We start from the raw sequence: 24,915 nt of genomic DNA, 5'->3' as shown, positions 1-24,915 counted from the left end.
CAATATTTTTGAATATCTACTTAACCTCAACTAATTTTAATTCAGAAGTGGCAACTCCATAGAAATTCAACTTATTACTACCTTATTACTCATACTTGTCTCCTTGAAGAAGCTTCATTGCTATCATCCAGTTTAGACTGGGATGCCATAAATCTCTAGACTGAGTAGTATAATATTCACTGTTCAAATAAAGTCAAATTATTATTATAATGTTATGACACCTCCAAATACAAAAAGCAAGCCCATGGATGTCAGGTTAAGGTATAGAGACAAGTATTCCTACTTAATATCTTTTAGGGCAGACATATCCCAGCCAAGCTGATTGCAAAATGAAATGGACACCATATGGTGGAAGGGGACTTGGGACTCACACAGATTGGATTTTCATTCCAGCACTTACATACACAAGCTGCATGACTCTGGGTAGATTGCATATTCTCTCAGAGTTTTAATTTCCTCATTTGTGCAATGGCAGTTAATGCCTATGGGCTATGGCTGATGTGGGGATAAGAGAACCTACATGGATGCATGAGCAGGGCCTGGTCCATAGAGCAACTGGCATCAACAAATGGAAGACCCCTTCCCATCTTGTCTTTGCGTGCCCTACAAAATCCAGAATATGTGGGTATAAAAAGTACCCTTAAAAGAGACAGAATTGGAAACTCTTGCAAAAAGAGATTGGAAAGGTGTCACATCTTGTGGCATGAGGAGTTGTGGGCATACACTTGAACTTTGTGCTGTAAGGTATCCACAGAACTTCAGTAGCCTCAGAGAACAGTTTAGATGTCATTTTATTCATCTACCATAGAACTTCCTCTTCTTTTTTTTATTATTATTATACTTTAAGTTTTAGGGTACATGTGCACAATGTGCAGGTTAGTTACATATGTATACATGTGCCATGCTGGTGTGCTGCACCCATTAACTTGGCATTTAGCATTAGGTATATATCCTAATGCTATCCCTCCCCCCTCCCCCCACCCCACAACAGTCCCCAGAGTGTGATGTTTCCCTTTCTGTGTCCATGTGTTCTCATTGTTCAATTCCCATCTATGAGTGAGAACATGCGCTGTTTGGTTTTTTGTCCTTGTGATAGTTTACTGAGAATGATGATTGCCAATTCCACCCATGTCCCTACAAAGGACATGAACTCATCAATTTTTATGGCTGCATAGTATTCCGTGGTGTATATGTGCCACATTTTCTTAATCCAGTCTATCATTGTTGGACATTTGGGTTTGTTCCAAGTCTTTGCTCTCGTGAACAGTGCCACAATAAACATGCGTGTGCATGTGTCTTTATAGCAGCATGATTTATAGTCCTTTGGGTATATACCCAGTAATGGGATGGCTGGGTCAAATGGTATTTCGAGTTCTAGATCTCTGAGGAATCGCCATACTGACTTCCACAATGGTTGAACTAGTTTAGAGTCCCACCAACAGTGTAAAAGTGTTCCTATTTCTCCACATCCTCTCCAGCACCTGTTGTTTCCTGACTTTTTAATGATCGCCATTCTAACTGGTGTGAGATGGTATCTCATTGTGGTTTTGATTTGCATTTCTCTGATGGCCAGTGATGATGAGCATTTTTTCATGTGTCTTTTGGCTGCATAAATGTCTTCTTTTGAGAAGTGTCTCTTCATATCCTTTGCCCACATTTTGATGGGGTTGTTTGTTTTCTTCTTGTAAATTTGTTTGAGTTCATTGTAGATTCTGGATATTAGCCCTTTGTCGGATGAGTAGGTTGAGAAAATTTTCTCCCAATTTGTGTTTAATTAGATCTCATTCGTCAATTTTGGCTTTTCTTGCCATTGCTTTTGGTGTTTTAGACATGAAGTCCTTGCCCATGCCTATGTCCTGAATGGTAATGCCTAGGTTTTCTTCTAGGGTTTTTATGGTTTTAGGTCTAACATTTAAGTCTTTAATCCATCCTGAATTAATTTTTGTATAAGGTGTAAGGAAGGGATCCAGTTTCAGCTTTCTACATCTGGCTAGCCAGTTTTCCAGCACCATTTATTAAATAGGGATTCCTTTCCCTATTGCTTGTTTTTCTCAGGTTTGTCAAAGATCAGATAGTTGTAGATATGTGGCATTATTTCTGAGGGCTCTGTTCTGTTCCATTGATCTATATCTCTGTTTTGGTACCAGTACCATCCTGTTTTGGTTACTGTAGCCTTGTAGTATAGTTTGAAGTCAGGTAGTGTGATGCCTCCAGCTTTGTTCTTTTGGCTTAGGATTGACTTGGTGATGCAGGCTGTTTTTTGCTTCCATATGAACTTTAAGGTAGCTTTTTCCAATTCTGTGAAGAAAGTCATTGGTAGCTTGATGGGGATGGCATTGAATCTATAAATTACCTTGGGCAGTATGGCCATTTTCACGATATTGATTCTTCCTACCCATGAGCATGGTATGTTCCTCCATTTGTTTGTATCCTCTTTTATTTCATTGAGCAGTGGTTTGTAGTTCTCCTTGAAGAGGTCCTCCACGTCCCTTGTAAGTTGTATTCCTAGGTATTTTATTCTCTTTGAAGCAATTGTGAATAGGAGTTCACTCATGATTTGGCTCTCTGTTTGTCTGTTATTGGTGTATAAGAATGCTTGTGATTTTTGTACATTGATTTTGTATCCTGAGACTTTGCTGAAGTTGCTTATCAGCTGAAGGAGATTTTGGGCTCAGACAATGGGGTTTTCTAGATATACAATCATGTCATCTGCAAACAGGGACAATTTGACTCCCTGTTTTTCTAATTGAATACCCTTTATTTAGACTCCCACACAATAATAATGGGAGATTTTAACACCCCACTGTCAACATTAGGCAGATCAACGAGACAGAAAGTTAACAAGGATACTCAGGAATGGAACTCAGCTCTGCACCAAGCGGACCTAATAGACATCTACAGAACTCTCCACCCCAAATCAACAGAATATATATTTTTTCAGCACCACACCACACCTATTCCAAAATTGACCACATAGTTGGAAGTAAAGCTCTCCTCAGCAAATGTAAAAGAACAGAAATTATAACAAACTGTCTCTCAGACCACAGAGCAATCAAACTAGAACTCTGGATTAAGAAACTCACTCAAAACCACTCAACTACATGGAAACTGAACAACCTGCTCCTGAATGACTACTGGGTACATAATGAAATGAAGGCAGAAATAAAGATGTTCTTTGAAACCAATGAGAACAAAGACACAACGTACCAGAATCTCTGGGACACATTCAAAGCAGTGTGTAGAGGGAAATTTATATCACTAAATGCCCACAAGAGAAAGCAGGAAAGATCCAAAATTGACACCCTAACATCACAATTCAAAGAACTAGAAAAGCAAGAGCAAACACATTCAAAAGCTAGCAGAAGGCAAGAAATAACTAAAATCAGAGCAGAACTGAAGTAAAGAGAGACACAAAAAACCCTTCAAATAATTAATCCAGGAGCTGGTTTTTTGAAAGGATCAACAAAATTGATAGACCGCTAGCAAGACTAATAAAGAAAAAAAAGAAGAATCAAATAGATGCAATAAAAAATGATAAACGGGATATCACCACTGATCCCACAGATATACAAACTACCATCAGAGAATACTACAAACACCTCTATGCAAATAAACTAGAAAATCTAGAGGAAATGGATAAATTCCTGGACACATACACTCTCCCAAGACTAAACCAGAAAGAAGTTGAATCTCTGAATAGACCAATAACAGGATCTGAAATTGAGGCAATAATCAATAGCTTACCAACCAAAAAGAGTCCAGGACCAGATGGATTCACAGCCGAATTCTACCAGAGGTACAAGGAGGAACTGCTACCATTCCTTCTGAAACTATTCCAATCAATAGAAAAAGAGGGAATCCTCCCTAACTCATTTTATGAGGCCAGCATCATCCTGATACCAAAGCCGGGCAGAGACACAACCAAAAAAGAGAATTTTAGACCAATATCCTTGATGAACATTGATGCAAAAATCCTCAATAAAATACTGGCAAACCGAATCCAGTAGCACATCAAAAAGCTTATCCACCATGATCAAGTGGGCTTCATCCCTGGGATGCAAGGCTGGTTCAATATATGCAAATCAATAAATGTAATCCAGCATATAAAGAGAACCAAAGACAAAAACCACATGATTATCTCAATAGATGCAGAAAAGGCCTTTGACAAAATTCAACAACCCTTCACCAAAGACAAAAACCACATGATTATCTCAATAGATGCAGAAAAGGCCTTTGACAAAATTCAACAACCCTTCATGCTAAAAACTCTCAATAAATTAGGTACTGATGGGACGTATCTCAAAATAATAAGAGCTATCTATGAGAAACCTGCAGCCAATATCATACTGAATGGGCAAAAACTGGAAGCCTTCCCTTTGAAAACTGGCACAAGACAGGGATGCCCTCTCTCACCACTCCTATTCAACATAGTGTTGGAAGTTCTGGCCAGGGCAATTAGGCAGGAGAAGGAAATAAATAACCTCCTCTTCTTTTCTGAGATTTCCAGACAGTAACTTTTACAGCTCTAATAATGCAGTTCTTTCCCAATTGTTTGGACTATTCTAGTAGATACAAAGCAGTATTTCACCAGCAGATGCTACTGCAGTTCATATGATGATTTCAACCTGAGAATCCCTTTAAAGTTATGCAATACATTTTTTGGAAATAGGGTGAAAGTAGTTTAAGTTTAAAATCCTATAAAATAGATTTACAGTAAATAATTACTTGTTGCAATATCTATCATACTATCTTATATTCACACATGTATTGGTGTCCTAATACATATGTATGAGAGTGAAAGTTACCTGAGGTCAGAGACTGTGCCATATGTTCCCTGCACCACTGGTGCCTACCTCAGCACATGATATACAGTAGATGCTCAAAAAATACTTTCACTTAAAAAACGCACTAAGAATAAATCTTATTAGACATCAAAATATGTATGAGTACAATCTGGGGACATAGTCAGAAGCTCAAAATTCAATCTTATTTATTTTTTATTTGGAGACAGAGTCTCACTCTGTCACCCAGGCTGGAGTTCAGTGGCATGATCTCAGCTTACTGCAACCTTCCTCTCCCAGGTTCAAGTGATTCTCCTGCCTCAGCCTCCAGAGTAGCTGGGATTACAGGTGCACACCAACAGCCCAGCTAATTTTTTTTGGATTTTTAGTAGACACAGGGTTTCACCATGTTGGCCAGGCTGGTCTCAAACTCCTGAGCTCAGGCAATCTGCCCACCTTGGTCTCCCAAAATGCTGGAATTACAGGTGTCAGCCACCACGCACAGCCACAAAATGTTTTAAAGTAGCTTCAAAACCCATTTGCAAATAGGTGTATTCATAACAAGATGAAAATAAGAAAACATTGAGCTTCATATAATAGAAGGGTTCTGCCTGGATTTGCATGTGGCCCCATCATTTGCTGTTGGGCCGTGGTCAGGTTACTTAGCTGCTCTCTGCCTCCACACAGGCTTTATGCCTGTGCATCCCTCATCTATAAAATGGGAATAATAAGAATATCTGACAATTAGAAGTGGAGAAAATATATGTAAAGGCCTTTGAAAAGAGCTTGTCAAAGCTCAATAATTGTCCTCAATAATTGCTCTCAATAAATGTCAGCTATTATTCAATAATAATCATAATCATAAAAATGTATGACTCAAAGAAAGATTCCTACCTCATATCCAGCTTCCCAAAAGAATGTCAGACATTGGACCTGTGAAAGGAATGACACTGAGATGTATTTTCACATTGCTAAGTTGGCTTTTTCTCTTTGCCTTTCAATTTCTGCAGTCCCTACTCTAAGCCCATGGTCCACCTTTTTATTTTTCCTCCTAAAATGTCTTCCCTTCTTGTAAGATTTACTTTTCCTTAAAAAGGGCCCTTTTCATCTACCCACTCTTTTGCCCTTCCCAGAAGCTGGTTAATGGGCACAAAAATACAGTTAGATGGAAGGAACAGAAGAATTTCTAGTGTTCAATGGCACAGTAGGGTGATGATCATTAACAATAACTTATATATTTCAAAATGACTAGAGGAAAGATGGGGGATGTTCTCAACACAAATAAATGATAAATGTTTGAGGTGATGGATATGCAAATTATCCTGATTTGATCACTACACATTGTATGCATGTATCAAAATATCACATGTACCCTAGAAATATGTATAATTGTCATGTATCAATAAAAATAAAAAGGCCTATTTCTCTTTCCTTCCTCCCCACATTCCCTCCTGTCCCAGATATGTGTTGTTCCTGGTGCTCTCCTGCCTCATGTTCAGCCAGCACTGAGCCAGCAGGAAGGATCTCACAGGTCACATCCTGAGATCAACCCTCCACTCCTTCAAGTAACAATCCTCCTGCTTTTAGTCATTTATATCCTTTGGTTCATAGATATTTTGAGTCAAGTGCCTTCTAACTACTGACCTACATAACATCCCTTGGTTTTTAAAGATAATACAAAGGGGATTTTAGTAACAATATTGAGTCATCACAGAATCTAATGAAGATGACAATGAAGTTTGCACATTGACTGACTCTTCTTTTCACAAAAGATTTCACTGTAGCATGCTATGAAGTTTGGTAGCACTTTACCCACAGTAGAATTTATATCAAAATTGGAATCAAGCCTCTCAAACCCTGCCACTCCTCTATCAACTAAGTTTATGGAATATTCTAAGTCCTTTGTTGCTTTTTCCACAATGTTCACAACATTTTCACCAGTAGTGGATTCCATCCCAAGAAACCACTTTCTTTCCTCATTCATAATAAGCAACAGTAATATATTATTTTATGTATATTATATATGTATTATTATATAATATAAATTCTATTATATATTAATTATATTAAATTATATATTGTAATCTATATTATGTTATTATATATTATAATATATTATATTACATTATTATATAATAATATATTATATTACATTATTATATATTATAATATATTATATTACATTATTATATATTATAATATATTATATTACATTATTATATATTATAATATATTATATTACATTATAATATATAATAATAGTCTATATTATAATATAATATATAATGATAGTCTATATTATAATATAATATATAAGATTCTATATTATAATGAAATATGTAATAATATTCTATATTATAATATAATATATAAAAATATTCGATATTATAATATAATATAGAATAATATTCGATATTATAATATAATAATATATTATTATATAATATAGAATAATATTCTATATTATAACATTATATATTATAAGAGTCTATATTATAATATTCTATATTATATTATAATATTCTATATAATATTCTATATTATAATATAATGTATAATAATATTCCATATTATATTACAACATTCTATATCATAATAGAATATACATTACAATATTCTGTATCATAATAGAATATATATTACAATATTCTGTATCATAATAGAATATATATTACAATATTCTGTATCATAATAGAATATATATTACAACATTCTGTATCATAATAGAATATATATTACAACATTCTGTATCATAATAGAATATATATTACAACATTCTGTATCATAATAGAATATATATTACAATATTCTGTATCATAATAGAATATATATTACAACATTCTGTATCATAATAGAATATATATTACAACATTCTGTATCATAATAGAATATATATTACAATATTCTGTATCATAATAGAATATATATTACAATATTCTGTATCATAATAGAATATATATTACAACATTCTGTATCATAATAGAATATATATTACAACATTCTGTATCATAATAGAATATATGTTACAATATTCTGTATCATAATAGAATATATATTACAATATTCTGTATCATAATAGAATATATGTTACAATATTCTGTATCATAATAGAATATATATTACAATATTCTGTATCATAATAGAATATATATTACAACATTCTGTATCATAATAGAATATATATTACAATATTCTCTATCATAATAGAATATATATTACAATATTCTGTATCATAATAGAATATATATTACAACATTCTGTATCATAATAGAATATATATTACAACATTCTGTATCATAATAGAATATATATTACAACATTCTGTATCATAATAGAATATATATTACAACATTCTGTATCATAATAGAATATATATTACAACATTCTTTATCATAATAGAATATATATTACAACATTCTGTATCATAATAGAATATATATTACAACATTCTGTATCATAATAGAATATATATTACAATATTCTGTATCATAATAGAATATATATTACAATATTCTGTATCATAATAGAATATATATTCTATATCATAATATAATAGATATTACAATATTCTATATCATAAGATAATAAGTATTATAATATTCTATATCATAAGATAATAAGTATTATAATATTCTATATCATAAGATAATATGTATTATAATATTCTATATCATAATATAATATGTATTATAATATTCTATATCATAATATAATATGTATTATAATATTCTATATCATAATATAATATGTATTATAATATTCTATATCATAATAGAATATGTATTATAATATTCTGTATCATAATAGAATATGTATTATAATATTCTGTATCATAATAGAATATGTATTATAATATTCTGTATCATAATAGAATATGTATTATAATATTCTGTATCATAATAGAATATGTATTATAATATTCTGTATCATAATAGAATATGTATTATAGTATTCTATATTATATAAGCAAAAATGATATCTCTTGGTTTTTAAAGATAATACAAAGTGGATTTTAGTAACAATCTTGAGTTGTCACAGAAGCTAAAGAAGTTGCAGATTCCATGAAGCCATCCAAGCATATAAAGCCCATTTCCCTGAGTCCCTTTTCCTTAGCTCAAGGCCACAAAAAATCAGAACATGAATTCCAGACCTCATTTGCAGTATGTCTAAATAATTATGAGTTACAAATAAAGCTAACAAATAGTTAAATATGTTCCATTCTCCTACTTTGATAAATATACTGCCATAATAACCCACAAGGTCAAAGTCGAGTGTAGAAATCTCTGATTCCTTGGTGCCCTGCAAGCTAATGTGGTAGTAAAGGGAGAGCTGATCCTGAGCCCCAGGCTAAACTTTTTTCCATCTAATTCCATTTATTTCCATTAAGATTGCAGCAATTTGGCCGGGTGCGGTGGGTCATGTCTGTAATCCCAGCACTTTGGGAGGCTGAGTCAGACGGATCATCTGCGGTTGGGAGTTCGAGACCATCCTAACCAACGTGGTGAAACACCGTGTCTACTAAAGATACAAAATTAGCTGAATGAGGTGGCATATGCCTATAATGCCAGCTACTCAGGAGGCTGAGGCAGGAGAATCACTTGAACCCAGGAGGCGGAGGTTGTGGTGAGCCGAGATCGTGCCATTGCACTCCAGCCTGGGCAACAAAGAAAAACTCCATCTCCAAAAAACAAACAAACAAAAAGATTGCAGCAATTCACTCACATCTTCGGGCTCCACTTATAATTCTAGTTCTCTTGCTATCTTCACCACAACTGTGGTTCCTTCCTCTGCTAAGGTCTTGAACCCCTCAATGTCATTTATGAGGGTCGGAATCAACTTCTTCCAAACTCCTATTAATGCTGCTATTTTTACCTCCTCTGGTGAATCATGAATGTTCTTAGCGGCATCTATCATAGTGAGTCCTTTCCAGAAGGTTTCCAATTGACTTTGCCCAGATCCATCACAGGAATCATGACCTATGGCAGTAACAGCCTTATAAAATACATTTCTCAAATAATAAGACTTGAAAGTCAAAATGATGCCTCAATCCACGGACGACAGAATAGATGGTGTGTTGGCAGGCATGAAACCAGCATGTGTTTCCCTGTACATCTCCATTAGAGCTCTTTAGTCACCAGGCACATTGTCAAAGAGCTGAAGTATTTGAAATGAATCTTTTTTTCTGAGCTGTAGGTCTCAACAGTGGGGTTAAAATACTCAGTAACCCATGCACTAAGCAGCTCTGATATCATCCAAGTGTTGTTGTTAAATTTTTAGAGTACGGTTAGAGTAGATTAAGCATAGTTCTTGAGAGGTGCCCTAGGATTTATGGAATAGCAAATGAGCATTGGCTTGTAATAAGAAAGTCAGCTTGTCCTTTAAATCTTTTTTTTTTCTTGATATAAGGTCTCACCCCATTACCCAGGCTGGATTGCAGTGGCATGATCTTGGCCCACTCCATACTTGACCTCCTTGGCCCCACAATCCTCCCACCTCAGCCTCCTGAGTAGCTGGCACTAGTAGCATGCACCACCATACCTGGCGTATTTTTATTTATTTATTTATTTATTAATTTTTGTTAGAGACAGGGTTTCACCATATTGCCCAGGCTGGTCTCAAGCTCCTAAGCGCAAGCCATTCTCCCACTTCAGCCTCACAGAGTGCTGAGATTACGGGCGTGATCCACCCAGTCTGTCCTCTAAATTCGTGTTATGGAGACTCATTTTCATGGTTAAAATGTCCTGAATTGACTGTGGCCTGTTGAGAGGTGGGATGGAGGAAACTACTTATGGAAAATGAAGAAGAAAGGGAAGCACACCAGAAGCAAGAAAGTGTCATCAATTTTTACATCAAGGACTCCATGATAAAGAGAAAGTACAGGTGGCCTGTTATCATGGGTGACCATTGGACTGTGGACTGCAACTGCATCTACCAGGTTATTCTGGATAGTCCCATTTTTAAATTTTTGACCTGATATTCATGAACATAGTGCTACTGGTCAGACCTTTGTCCAGGTTTAAGCTTCAGAACATAATGCCTTCATGCAGTGGGAGGCCCGGTTAGGGTTATGATTCTGCCCTAGGGCATCTGCCCCTTCTGACCTGGAGGTAAACTTGGCATCTACCACTTACCTCCACACTTGAACAGGCAAGGATGGGCTGAGCACAGAGGCTCACATCTGTAACTCCAGCACTTTGGGGGGCCAAGGCAGGAGGATCACTTATGGCCAGGAGTTCAAGACCAGCCTGGGCAATATAGTGAGACCTCTTATCTGTAAAAACAAACAAACAAAACTGAGGATGGGTGGGTGACAGGGAACAGTTCAACATGGGAAACCATTAATCTGAGAACTGGAAGGACCCTTAGGCCAGCCCCCCCATTAACAGAGGAGACTCTGCCCTGAGATTATAGCCTAAGGTAATGCATTGAGCTTTTCTAGAGATTTGAAAATAATCAATCTTAAACCCCCAAGCATACTGCTACTGTTTGCTATTGAATAATGTTTTCTAGTCTGGGTGTGGTGGCTCCTGCCTGTAATCCCAACATTTTAGAATGTTGAGGCAAGTGGATCACCTGAGGTCAGGAGTTCGAGACCAGCCTGGCCAACATGGTGAATCCCCGTCTCTACAAAAATACAAAAAATTAGCAGGCCAACCTGTTGCGTGCTGGTAATCCAAGCTGCTTGGGAGGGTGACACAGGAGAATCCTTTGATCCTGGGAGGCATAGGTTACGGTGAGCTGAGATCACACCATCACACTCCAGCCTGGGCTGCAAGAGTCAAATTTCATCTCAAAAATAATGATAATAATAATGTTTTCTACAAGCAAGGAGTTACTTTGTACTGTGAACTAGTGTGAAATGATCCGCCATGTGTAAGCTTTTGGATTGATGACAGTTATTTCTAGATCACAGAGGTGGGAATGCTTGTTGATCATCTTCTATGTTGTTTGTTATATTGATTGATTTTTTTAAATTAGCATTTTTATAACAATAAGGTCATAAAAATAAGTAATTAAAATAAAGTAAAGTAACCTAAAAAGGTCAAGCGTGGTGGCTCACACCTGTAATCCCAGCACTTTGGCAGGCCGAGGTGGGTGGATCCCTTGAGGTCAGGAGTTCAGGACCAGCCTGGCCAACGTGGTGAAACCCCATCTCTACTGAAAATACAAAAATTAGTCAGGTGTGGTGGCAGGCACCTGTAATCCCAGCTACTCGGGAGGTTGAGGCAGGAGAATCGCTTGAACCCAGGAGAAGGTGCTTGCAGTGAGCTGAGATTGTGCCATTGCACTCCAGCCTGGGTGACAAGAGCTAAACTCTGTCTCAAAACAAAACAAAATGAAAATCTAAATGTAATTGAGTTGAATATTTACACTTTTAATCGACATTTCAAATTAGATTCTAATTCCATTTAAAAAAGCATGTTATAGAAGTAAATGTACTCAATTATATTAACTCTGTGGTTTCATTTAAGCAATTTGTTTTATGAAGGGACACAAATCCAACCAGATTTTAACAGTGTATAAATATGTGTTTATTAATTTAATTACAATGACAATACTCTCAACTCCCCATTTGAATAAAGGAGAGCATCTGATCTGTGTTCTGGGACAGTGTGCACTATAGGTGTGTGGAAATACCGATGCCCTCAGCTGTGTGGCAGGCTCAGGGGGACCTGGAGTGCAGGAGCCCCTGGGCCATTCACCTCTGGCCACAAAAGTCATTGTTCATTTACCCCCACCTGCTATAGAAATACTATTTTCAGTGGTTGTTATGATGCAAAAGAAAAGAAGCAGGGAGATTTATTAAACGTTTACATAAAAGATATGTTGGTAAATAAAGTCTACTTTCTTCTGGCTTGACTAAAAATCTATACTAGTATTTATGCCTTTTGGAAATTAGAGATGCCAATTTAAATATTATGAAGCAAAGCAACTGAGTATTAGGTAAGACAGCCAAGTACAACTGCAGAATTGTAGAGGTTATGGGTTACATGTATAAGAATATTTCATAGCAATAATCTTTTAGAACTCTGTGAAGACACTCCACAGTGAAGCAGAAATTAGAACAGAATTAATAATACTGTGTATGCTCTCAGTCCACCAATTTATCAAAACTAGCTTCATGATTCAGGAGGGTGTCTGCTCTTTTGCAATTGGAAGAAAAGAAAGAATATTTTATTTTTTGACTCTTTAGATTTTCTTCACTAACACTATTTCCAAGGCTAAGTAAGGGGGTTGCAAGTAACACCAAGAGAAAAAACCAGTCTTGAGCAGCTTTTTAAAAATGGTCTTTAAATATGGAAAATGAAGCCAGGTGTGGTGGCTCACTCTTGTGATCCCAGCACTTTGGGAGCCTGAGGTGGGAGGATTGCTTGAGGCCAAATGTTTGAGACCAGCCTGGGCAGCATAGCAAGATCCCCACCATTGCAAAAAATAATAATTTTTTAAAAAATTAGCTGGATGTGGTGGTGCATGCCTTAGAGTCCCAGTTACTTGGGAGGCTGAGGTAGGAGGAGCTCTTGATCCCAGGAGTTCAAGTCTGAAGTAAGCTGTGATTGCACCACTGGCCTCAAGCCTGGGCAACAAAGTGAGACCTCTCTCTTTCTCTCTCTCTCTCTCTCTCTCTAAATATACATATATATATATATATATATATATATATATATATATAAACACACATATGGAAAAGGGAAGGGCCAAGAATATCAAAGACATTGAAGAAGAGGAAAGATTTGTCCTGCCAAATATCAGAACTTTTATAAAGCTACAGCAATTAAGACAGGGTGGTCCTCACTGATAAACTGACTAATGAAACAGAATAGAGAGCTCCCAGGCAAATCTACATAAATTTAATCTTCGATATGTGATGTAGGTGACATGGCAGATCAGCAAGGAAAGAAAGGACTTTTCAATAAATAGAATAGAAAAATAATGGTTATTGATATAAGAAACAAAGTGAAATTATATTCCTACTTCACTCTATATACAAACATTAAATTCCAAATGGACAAAGACTTACATGTCAGAAACAAAACTTTAAAACTTTTAGTAGAAAATGTAAGTGAATGAGACACAAAAAGCCCCTTAACCATTAAAAAAGATTAGACATTTTGACTATCACAAAATTCAGAATTTTTTACATCAAAAAGTGGAAAGATAGGCTGGGCACCATGTCTCAAGCCTGTAATCCCAACAGTACATCACCTGAGGTCAGGAGTTTGAGACCAGGCTGGTCAACATGGTGAAACCCCATCTCTACTAAAAATACAATAAATTAGACTGGCATTAGTGGCAGACACCTGTAATCCCAGCTACTTGGGAAGCTGAGGCACGAGAATGGTCTGAACCCGGGAGATGGAGGTTGCAGTGAGCCACTGCACTCCAGCCTGAATGACAGAGTGAGACTCTGTCTCAAAAACAAAAAATAGAAATTAAAAAATAAAAGTAAAAAAGTCAAAAGATAAACTATAAATTATAGAAGATATTTGCAGTACCTATAAGCTACAAAAATTAATATCATATCAACTAAGTATAAGGAGCTCCTGTGAATTAATTTTAAAAATAGTAACCCAACACAAAATTGGGAAAAGACATTAATACGGATTTCACGAAAGAGAAAGCCTGCAAAACATAAAAATTTTCTCAACCTCATTAGTAATCAGGGAAATGCACAAGATACTACCATCTATTCTCTCCAAAAATATTAAAAAGATTGACAATACCAAATGTATTAGTCCACATTCACACTGCTGATAAAGACATACCCGAGACAGGGAAGAAAAAGAGGCTTAATTGGATTAAGGGATCCACATGGCTGAGGAGGCCTCAGAGTTATGGCGGTGGATGAACAGCAATTCTTACATGGCAGTGGCAAGAGAATATGAGAAGGAGGAAAAAGAAGCAAAAGACAAAGCCACTAACCCATCAGATCTTGTGAGATTTATTCACTATCACAAGAATAGCATGGGGAAGACCAGCCTCAAAGATTCAACTACCTCTCTTGGTTCCCTCCCTGAACATATGGGAATCCTGATCAATACAACTCAAGTTGAGATGTGGGTAGGGGCATAGACAAACCATGTTATTCTGCTCCTGGCCCCTCCAAATCTGATGTCCTCACATTTCAAAACCAATCATGCCTTCCCAACAGTCCCCCAAAGTCTTAACTAATTTCAGCATTAACCCAAATGCCCGCTGTCCAAAGTCTCATCTGAGACAAGGCAAGTCTCTTCTGCTTATGACCCTGTAAAATCCAAATCAAGCTAGTTACTTCCTAGATACAATGGGGGTACAGGTAATTGAGTAAATACAGCTGTTCCAAATGGGAGTAATTGGCCAAAACAAAGGGGTTACAGGCCCCATGCAAGTCCAAAATCCAGCAAGGTAGTCCAATTTTAAAGCTCCAAAATGATCTCCTTTGACTCCATGTTTCACATCAAGGTCATGCTGATGCAAGACGTCAGCTCCCACAGCCTTGGGTAGTTCTGCCCCTGTGGTTTTAGAGGGTATAGCCCACCTCGTGGCTGTTTACACGGGCTGATGTTGAGTGTCCACAGCTTTTCCAGGCTCATGGTGCAAGCTGTAAGTCAATCTACCATTCTGGGGTCTGGAGGAGAGTGGCCCTCTCCTCACAGCTCCACTAGGAAGTGCCCCAGTAGGGACTCTGTGTAGGGGCTCTGACCCCACATTTCCCTTCTGCACAGCCCTAGCAGAGGTTCTCCATCAGAGCACCACCCCTGCAGCAAACTTCTGCTTGGATATCCAGGTGTTTTCAAACATCCTCTGAAATCTAGGTGGAGGTTTCCAAACCTCAATTCTTGACTTCTATGCATGTGCAGGCTGAACACAACTTGGAAGCTGCCAAGGCTTGGTGCTTGCACTCTCAAGGTCATGGCCTGAGTTCTATGTTGTCCCCTTTCAGCCATGGCTGGAGGGGCTGAAATGCAGAGAAACCAGGCCCTAGACTACACACAGCACAGTGAACCTGGCCCAGCCCAGAAATCCATTTTATCCTCCTAGGCCCCGGGCTTGTGATGGGAGGGGCTGCTGTGATGACCTATGACATGTCCTGTAGACATATTCCCCATTGTTTTTGGGATTCACATTCAGCTTCTTGTTACTTATGCAAATTTCTGCAGACAGCTTGGATTTATCCTCAGAAAATGGGATTTTCTTCTCTACCACATTGTCAGGCTGCAAATTTTCCAAAACTGTATGCTCTGCTTCCTTTATAAAACTGAAGACCTTTAACATCACCCAAGTCACCTCTTGAATGCTTTACTGCTTAGAAATTTCTTCCAGCAGATACCCTAAATTATCACTCTCAAGTTCAAAGTTCCACAAATCTCTAGGACAGGGGCAAAATGCTGCCATTCTCTTTGCTAAAACAACGAGAGTTACATTTGCTCCAGTTCACTACAAGTTCCTCATCTCCATCTGAGACCACCTCAGCCTGGACCTTATTGTTCAAAACACTATCAGCATTTTTGTCAAAGTCATTCAGCAAGTCTCTAGGAGGTTCCAAATTTTCCCACCTTTTCCAGTGTCCTTCTGAGCCCTCCAAACTATTCCAACCTCTGCATGTTGCCAAGTTTCAAAGTCGCTTGCACATTTTTGGGTATCTTTTCAGGAGCACCCCACACCACTGGCATCAATTTACTGTGTTAGTCTGTTTTCACACTGCTGATAAAGACACTCAATTCTGAGAAGAAAAAGAGGTGTAAAGAAAAAGAACTGTAATTGGATTTACAGTCCCACATGGTGGGGGAGGCCTCTGAGTCATGGCAGGAGGTAAAAGGGACTTCTTACATGGCAGCAGCAAGAGAAAATGAGGAGGAAGCCAAAGCAGAATCCCCTGATAAACCCATCAGATCTCATAAGGCTTATTCACTATCATGAGAATAGCACAGGAAAGACTGGCCTCTGTGATTCAGTTACCTCACCCTGGTTCCCTCCCATAACATGTGGGAATTCTGGGAGATAGAATTCAAGCTGAGATTTGGGTGTGGACACAGCCAGACCATATCACCAAATATGGAGAGACTGAATCAACAAGATCATCTCAAACTAATACAGGAGGTGAGAGTTTAAATTAGAACAACCACTTTGGAAAGCAATTTGGATTATCTTATAAATTTGAGCATTCTCATATGTTATGACAAAGTAATTCCTCTACCATAGGCCCTGGAGAAACTCTTGACAATATGTACCAGAAGTAGTTAAAAAAAATGCTCATGTAATGCCATTCATAACAGCAAATATCTGCAAATAAGCCAAATGTTCATTAATAGGAGAATGGGTAAATTAATAGGAGAATGGGTAAATAAATTATACCCTTAAAAACTAAATAATATGTCATTTAGGGTAATCATATGTATGCAATAAAACAATGTTTTCTTTAAAGGAAGAGAATCCTAAACATAAATTCAGGGTAGTAGTTACCCTCGGGCTGAAGGGTGAAAATCAGGAAAAAGGACAGAGGAGGAGCAGATGTTAGGGTCAGAACCCTAGTTCTTTGGTTGTGTTGTGGGTTCACAAATGATTACCATATTGTTCAAATACATTTACACAGAGGCCCAGGCACAGACAAGGATGAAATAGGAGCCAAGGTGTGCTATGAGCCAAGGATTATGATTAATCCAATTTTGTGCACTTTAAGCCATTTGAAAAACAGAAAAGCAAAACAACAAAATAATTTTTAAGAAATTGAATATAGGGTGCTATGCTCTGAATGTGTCCCCCTAAAATTAATCACCAATGTCATAGGATTAGGAAGGAGGGCTTTTAGGTAGTGATTCAGTCATGAAGGGAGAGTCTTCACGAATGAGTTTAGGATCCTTACACAAGGACTGGAGGGAGTGGGCTTCCCCTGTTTTGCCCTTCCACCTTCTGCCATGTGAGGACACGGTGCATCTCCTCCTGAAGACACAGTGCACAAGATACCATCTTGGATGCAGAGACCAGGCCCTCACCAGACACCAGTCCTGCTGGCACCCTGATCTTGGACTTCTAGCCTATGGAACTGTGAGAAATACATTTCTGTTCTTCAGAAATTACCCAGCCTAGTGTATTTTCTTATATAGTAGCACAAACTCATTAAGGCATAATGCCTCTTATCATTTTCTTCTACCATTTTCTTTGTTGCCTCTTTAGCACTGGGTCATTTTATATTTGATCCTTCATAATATCTCTTACTTTTGGTTTTTCACATTTCTGTTCCAAGTGTATTCTTAGATATATATTTTCCACGATTAGTATCCAGGTCAGAAAGTCCAGAATATGTTCTTTTAAGGGTTCCATTTCTGCAACAATAAAGTATTAATGCCTCCTGTAAACTAGGTATTTCCTTTCCAATTGTAACTGCCATTTGGAAGCAAAGTAGAATTACAGTCCATGAGTGTGGAGGTGATTTTTCAAGTATCTAGAGTATGGTTAAATGCTGGTTTTTAATGACACAGATACATTGATTGCTTGGCACACTAGGGTATCAGTTGCTAGTTATCTCTGTATTTATCCATATTGTTACAGAGGGAAAGTACAGACCGTGAAGTTGGACCAGCTGTCATACCCACAACATTTGGGGAGCTTTGATTTTTTTTTAACCTTTAGCTGCTTAACTGTAACACGTAGCAGCTCAGGTGAAAAGCATCTTTATTGTGGGGACTTTCCCTTAGTGCTCTGTGGCACAAAAGTGCAGACCTATGTAGAAGCATTTAAGTATTTTGTGCATCAACAGGAAAATTAAAGGAACAAATTCTTATTGTATCCTTTAGTCCCTGAAGACAAAACCACAGTGACAGTAACTGGGTCATGGCATTGTATTCAGAGAGGGTCAGCCTTGGTCTTTGAGAGAGAAACCCCTTTACCCCACCATCAAGACTCACTGAGCAGATGGGAAAGTTCAGGTGGAACATGCAGTGAATAGCAAACATGGTGACAGGGGCTCACTGCCATGCACTGCCATGCCTGCCATGGTCAGCAGACCTGTCTTCTACTTGACAACAGGCAAGTGAGAAACATTTTCTTGGAGATTTTCTTGATTCTTCCCAGTTGTGGCAGGATGGACTGACTTAGAGGAGCTCAGGAAGGTTGTTAAACAACACAGAAACACAAGACGAATTGTACTCCTCATCACGCCTATGTCAGAGCAGCAGGTCCTTGAAGCCTCAGCCACTCCTGGACACAGCATAATGCCCCTAATGATTTGAAATTTGGCTGCTAATCCCTGTATCCAGGGACAAAAAGAGACATAAACAACAAGAAGTTATAAAATAAGTGTGCCTAACATCTGCTTATTGTGGGAGGTAGGGATTTAAGATATAAGAATTTAGCTGCATGTGGAAGCTCACACCTGTAATCTCAGCACATTGGGAGGCCAACGCAGGAGGACGGCTTGAGCCCAGGTGTTTGACATGAGCCAGGCAACATAGTAAGTCCCCATTCGTACAAAAATATTTTTGAAGAAAAGTAGTTGAGTGTGCGGGCACATACCTGTAGTCCCAGGTACGTGGGACGCTGAGGCAAGAAAATTGCTTAAGCCTGGCAGATTGAGGCTGTAGTGAGCTATGATCACAACAATGCACGCCAGCCTGTGAGTCCGGAGACCCGAAACGGCACCCTCAAGCAGGGTCCACCTCCACCCTCAAGCAGGGTCCACCTCCACCAGTAGAAATCGGCTCAAGGAGGTCCTGAGGACAGGACTCCCGGGGTCTTGCCCTGGGGGGCCGGAAGCCCCCACTCCCACAATGCCCCCTACTACATCCCCGCTCCAGCCACCACCGCGACTGCCACAGAAACCCCCGTCCACGCATCACAGAACCTGTTTAAAAGGGCCGCAGCCAGACCTTGAAGAGCAAACCAGGCGTTGCCCTGGGAAATGCGCATGCGCGAGGCGCGAGCCCATTATCCTGTCACAGTTACTCCAACGGTTGGCTGAGGACGACTCCCTGAACCTTATCAAAGCAGGAGCCCTTCGTGGCAGTGAGTTGGTGTTGAGGCTCCAGCCTGACCAATCCTGTGGGTCGACAAAACAGTTTCAGGACACCAGAATACACGGAGAGTCGACCACGATGCAGAAAGAGCAGAGGGAGTCCAGGGAAAACAGCTCAGCCTCACAGCCTCAGGCCTGCACGGACAGTGTTCAGGTGAGTGCCCCCAAAACAGCTGCCCCCCGCGATGTCGAGGACAGGTCAGCCTATGTGCCTGTGGGCTGCACTCCATCCTAGGGTCGTACTCCTGAAGAGCAGAACCCCGCAGCCTCAGGGATTGCCTGGGCGTGTGCGTTTCTCGGCCACTGCTCTATGTCTGTGGACCTGTGTCTCCCACTCTCTCTTCTATGTCTCTCACTCTCTGTCTGTGTCTCTTGCTTTCTCTGTCTCTGTGTGTGTGCCCGTGTGTGTGTGTGTGTGTGTGTGTGTTGGGAACAATGTGCCCAGTGAGCTACGAAGAGGTTTCTTGCATGTCAGCGTGTCTTCATGCAGCCTCTTTCTGCATTTCTGCTTGGCTCATGTTGTCAGTTGTCCATCGTTTCCGGGGCGGTTCCACATTGGTTTCTGAAGGCCTCGACGATGTGAGGAGATGCGTCTTCCACAAAGACATTGAAATTTCATACCGATCCTGAGCTACCTCTTTTCTACGATCAACATGACCACACTATAGGAAAACAACAACAACAACAAAAGCCTCACTGGAGCTACTTGTCTTGCAGGAGGGGAGCAGACCGACTTGAAAGGAGACAGTGCTATCTCCTTGTGGCTCTTCTCTGAGAAAAGAAGCCCCACACCGAAATCTTACAGAAGTTGAGAACGAGACATGGCAGGATTCCGGTCAACGGAATCCTGGCCTCTAAGGACAAGTAACCCCTTTGGCACTCCTCCCCTTATGCGCGTGGCGGTGGTTTCCAGGTGTTCTTTGTCTTTCCCGGGGATTGATGGAAAGGTCACCTTTACCCCCCTTCCAAGGGGCACATGCGTGGACACCATTGTTGGTTTCGCCATCGCACCATATGCCCCGGTGACACACATTCACACCATCTGCTCTGGGATACACTAGTGCCACGCGTGATCGCATTGTCTCCACCTCGGATTCGCCCCGTCCCTGTTTGAACCTGTCCTGAAAGCGGTGTCGGCTTGCAGGAGCACCAGGGCTTTTAGAAGTGGGGCACGCCACTGCTCTTTCAAAGGAGGAGGGAGGCAGAGGGATCACGGTTCAGTGAACTTTCAGCTGACGCCATGCCTTGAGGGCCATGGGATCATTCTGTGATGCAGGGAGGCCCTGTCTGCCTCACCAGATATGCTGAGCCCATTCTTTCTCACACGGAGGGGTCCAAACTCGGATCTGAAGAGGAGTTCTCAGAACCCAGCAGCCGCCCTGAAGCTCCCCTTCCATCGGTGGAAGTCGGCTCAAGGAGTACCTGAAGAAGGGACTCCTTGGGGCTTGGCCCTGGGACATCCGCGGCCCCCTCTCCAACGCCTCCCGAAACTGGACCCCGGATCCAGCCCCAGCCACAGCTGCAGCAGGAGCCCGCCTGCCGACGCGCAGCTGCCATTATTTAAAGGGGAGGCAGCCTGACTGCCAGTAGCTGAGCGCGAGTCGGCCCAGGCAGTGCGCATGCGCGAGGCGCGAGCGGCTTCTCCCGTCACAGTGCTTCCCACGGTTGTCTTAGAAACCAGTCCCTGAGGCTTGGCAAAGCAGGAGCCCTCCGTGGCAGTGCTTGGGTGTCGGGGCTCTGAGGCTCCGGCCTGACTTCTCTACGGGGTCGACGGGAACGTCTCCCGATGGCAGGAGTCGCAAAGGGCCGACCAGGATGAGGAAACCCCAGGCAGAGTCCGTGGGAAGCAGCACGGCATCTCAGCCTCAGGCCTGCCCTGACGGTGTTGTGGTGAGTCTCCCCAAAAGTCCTGCCGCCGTGATCTCGAGGACAGGTCGGCCTGCGTGACCCTGGGCTGCTCTCTCACCCGAGGGTCGTTCTGGTCGAGAGCAGAATCACGCAGCCTCAGGGGTTGCCTGCGGGTGTGTGTTTCAATGGCTCTGCTCTATGACTCTGTGTGAGTGTCTGTGTGTGTGTGTCTGTGTGTGTGTGTCTGTGTGTGTGTGTGTCGTTTGTGTGTGTGTCTCCCATTCTTTCTTCTCTCTGTGTCTCTCAGTCTCTGTGTGTTTCTTTCCCTCTCTCTGTCGGTTTGTGTGTGTGTGCGCCCGTGTGCGCGCGTGTCTTTGGCCGAAAGTACCCTGTGCGCCACAAACCGATTTCCACCATGTCGGCCTGTCTTTGGTGAGCCTCTTTGTGCGTCTCTGCCTGGGTCATGGAGCCGATTGTCAATCGTCTTCGCCGCCGCGGATCCGCTTTGGGTGTGTGAAGACCTGGTCCACGTGAGGAGATACGTCGGTCCCGGAGCAATGGAAATCTCATCCCCGTCCTGAGCGGCCTCTTTTCTGGGATCAAGATGAACACACTGCAGCCAAGGACAAGATCCCCACAGGAGCTCTGAGAAATGAAGCCACCCCACCATACAGTCTGGAAGAGGAAGCCGGGAATGGGAGATGGCAACTATCCCTGTCACTGGAACGCTGGCTTCTCTGGACAAGCCACCCTTTTGGGACCCCTCCCCTTATGCCCGTGGCGGTGGCACGGTTCTGTATCCTGCCTGGGCTCTGGGCTCTGGCCTCGGTTCTGTCCTCCCTCTTGCTCTGCCTCCCCTGTTTCTCAGGGGCCCGGATGCCTCTCGCTCTGGCCACATGTCTTCAACAAAGATGACTTCCCAGTCCGTCAGGGAGACACTTCCTGGGGATCCCTGTCATGATTCTTTCTCTCTCCAGACGTGTTTCTTCTTCATTGGTCAGGTCTCATGACCCTGAAGCTCTTGGCTTCCATACGTGTCTCAGACGGGGAAGCTTCCTTCTTCTCCACGATTCCCCTCATGGGTGAGTGGATTGCCTAGAATGAGCGCTAGGCGACCGTGACTGGCCTTGACTTCTAGGACAGGTGGTGTCGCGTTTCCTCTGCACTTCCTGTCTCATTCTGGAGGGACATCCTCTCCTCTGCTCCTGGGTGGACTGACTTCCTTGATGTTCGGGCCGAAACGAATGTCAGGGAACCAAAGGGACTAGGCTGGGGCTGGGGCTGGGGCTGGGTGCAGGGGAGGTTTCGTCGGGGCTACCAGGACGGTGGAGGGTTGGGGATGGGGCGAATTTTGCAGAAACCTCTTTGCTCCTCTGGTAGGCATTTGAAAACGCGGCTTGGGTCAGGCACAGGCACCCCCACCCCCGCGGTTCCCAGGCGTTCTTTGATTTTCCTCGGCATTGATGGAAAGTCCCTTGTTCCCCCCTTCCACCGGACCATGCCTCGACTCTACAGTTTGTTTCGCCGTCGCCCCGCCCCATATGCCTCCGGTGACACACGTTCACACCGTCTGCTGTGGGATCCGCCAGTGCCACGCGTGGTCACATGGTCTCCACCTCGGAATCGCCCCTGTTCCTGTTTGCACGTGTCCCGTAAGGCGCGGTCGGCTCTCCGGAGCCCCAGGGCTTTTAGAAGCGGGGCAGGCCACTGCTCTTTCAGAGGAGGAGGGAGGCAGAGGGCTGATGGATCAGTGAATTTTCAGCTGACACTACGCCTTGAGACCTATGGGATCATTCTGTGCTGCGGCGAGGCACTGCCTGCCTCACCAGATGTGGTGAGCCCATCCTATTTCACTCGGAGGGGGCCGAAATCGGATCTGAAGGGGAGTCCCGGGGACACAGCAGGCGTCCTCAAGCTCCCCCTCCCTCGGTGGAAGTCGGCTCAAGGAAATCCTGAGGACAGGACTCCTGGGGTTTGGCCCTGGGACTGGACACCCGCCCCCTCTCCCACGCCGCCCCAAACTGGACCCCAGATCCAGCCGCCGCCGTGCAGCGGTGGCCTAATTTATAGGGGACGCAGCCTGACTGCCAGGAGCGGAGCGCGAGTCGGCCCAGCCAGTGCGCATGCGCGAGGCGCGAGCGGCTTCTCCCGTCACAGTGCTTCCCACGGTTGTCTTAGAAACCAGTCCCTGAGGCTTGGCAAAGCAGGAGCCCTCCGTGGCAGTGCTTTGGTGTCGGGGCTCTGAGGCTCCGGCCTGACCTCTCCACGGGGTCGACGGGAACGTCTCTGGATGGCAGGAGTCGCAAAGGGCCGACCAGGATGAGGAAACCCCGGGCGGAGTCCGCGAGAAGCATCACGGCATCCCAGCCTCAGGCCTGCCCTGATGGTGTCGGGGTGAGTCTCCCTAAAAGTCCTGCCGCCGTGATCTCGAGGACAGGTCGGCCTGCGTGCCCCTGGGCTGTTCTCTCACCCGAGGGTCGTTCTGGTCGAGAGCAGAACCCCGCAGCCTCAGGGGTTGCCTGCGGGTGTGTGTTTCAATGCCTCTGCTGTATGACTATGTGTGTGTGTGTGTGTCTGTGCGTGTGTGTGTGTGTCTCCCATTCTCTCTTCTCTCTCTTTCTTTCAGTCTTTCCTTCCCTCTCTCTGTCGGTTAGTGTGTGTGTGCCCTTGTGCGTGTGTGTCTTTGGCCGAATATGCCCTGTGCACCACAAAGCGATTTCTGGCATGTCGGCCTGTCTTTGCTGAGCCTCTTTCTGCGTCTCTGCCTGGGTCATGAGGCCGGTTGTCAATCGTTTTCGCCGCCGCGGATCCTCTTTGGGTGTGTGAAGGCCTGGCCCACGTGAAGAGATGCATCGGCCCCGGAGCATTTGAAATCTCATCCCCATCATGAGCTGCCTCTTTTCTAAGATCAAGATGACCACACAGCCACCAAGGAAAAAAGCCCCAAAGGAGATCTTTGTCCTGCAGTAGGGGAGCAGAAGCACATCAGGGAAGGTGGTTGTATCTTTTCACGGCTCTTCGCTGAGAAATGAAGCCACACCACGATACCGTGTAGAAGAAGAAGCCGGGAATGGGAGATGGCAACAATCCCTGTCACTGGAACGCTGGCCTCTCTGGACAAGCCACCCTTTTGGAACCCCTCTCCTTATGCCCCTGTCGGTGGCACGGCACTGTATCCTGCCGGGGCACTGGCCTCTGCTCTATCCTCCCTCTTGCTCTGCCTCACCTGTTTCTCAGGGTCCTGGATGCCTCTCACTCTGGCCAAATGTCTTCAACAAAGATGACTTCCCAGTGCGT

At 42.2% G+C, this 24,915-nt stretch overlaps 1 protein-coding gene and 1 long non-coding RNA gene across 12 annotated transcripts in view; one reads left to right on the top strand and one right to left on the bottom strand.

The window, feature by feature from the left end:
• Positions 1-19,414, bottom strand: part of LOC134760542 (uncharacterized) — a 105,581-nt gene extending 86,167 nt beyond the window's left edge. For 6 of the 11 annotated variants that reach the window (XR_010138205.1, XR_010138202.1, XR_010138198.1 and 3 more), the window contains exons 1-4: positions 19,272-19,413; positions 11,437-11,550; positions 10,913-11,052; positions 5,676-5,714 (exon numbers count right to left, since the gene is read on the bottom strand). This is a non-coding gene — a long non-coding RNA (uncharacterized LOC134760542). Of the gene's footprint in view, positions 1-5,675; positions 5,715-10,912; positions 11,053-11,436; positions 11,551-19,271 lie in introns of all 11 variants that reach the window. The other 5 variants (XR_010138199.1, XR_010138203.1, XR_010138201.1 and 2 more) reach the window with 2 other exon arrangements.
• Positions 19,415-19,464: 50 nt separating this feature from the next.
• Positions 19,465-24,915, top strand: part of LOC129051270 (tensin-3-like) — a 252,609-nt gene continuing 247,158 nt past the window's right edge. Inside the window, exon 1 of the mRNA XM_063718537.1 lies at positions 19,465-19,924. Within this exon, the coding sequence (XP_063574607.1) occupies positions 19,526-19,924 (399 nt within the window). The 5' untranslated portion in view covers positions 19,465-19,525. The remainder of the gene's footprint in view (positions 19,925-24,915) is intronic.

This window comes from Pongo abelii, chromosome 19 (assembly GCF_028885655.2).
Source record: "Pongo abelii isolate AG06213 chromosome 19, NHGRI_mPonAbe1-v2.0_pri, whole genome shotgun sequence".
In the NCBI taxonomy this organism is placed as follows: Eukaryota; Metazoa; Chordata; class Mammalia; order Primates; family Hominidae; genus Pongo; species Pongo abelii.
The sequence above is the reverse complement of the archived record's forward strand: the minus strand, read 5'-3'. Positions and strand labels throughout refer to the sequence as shown.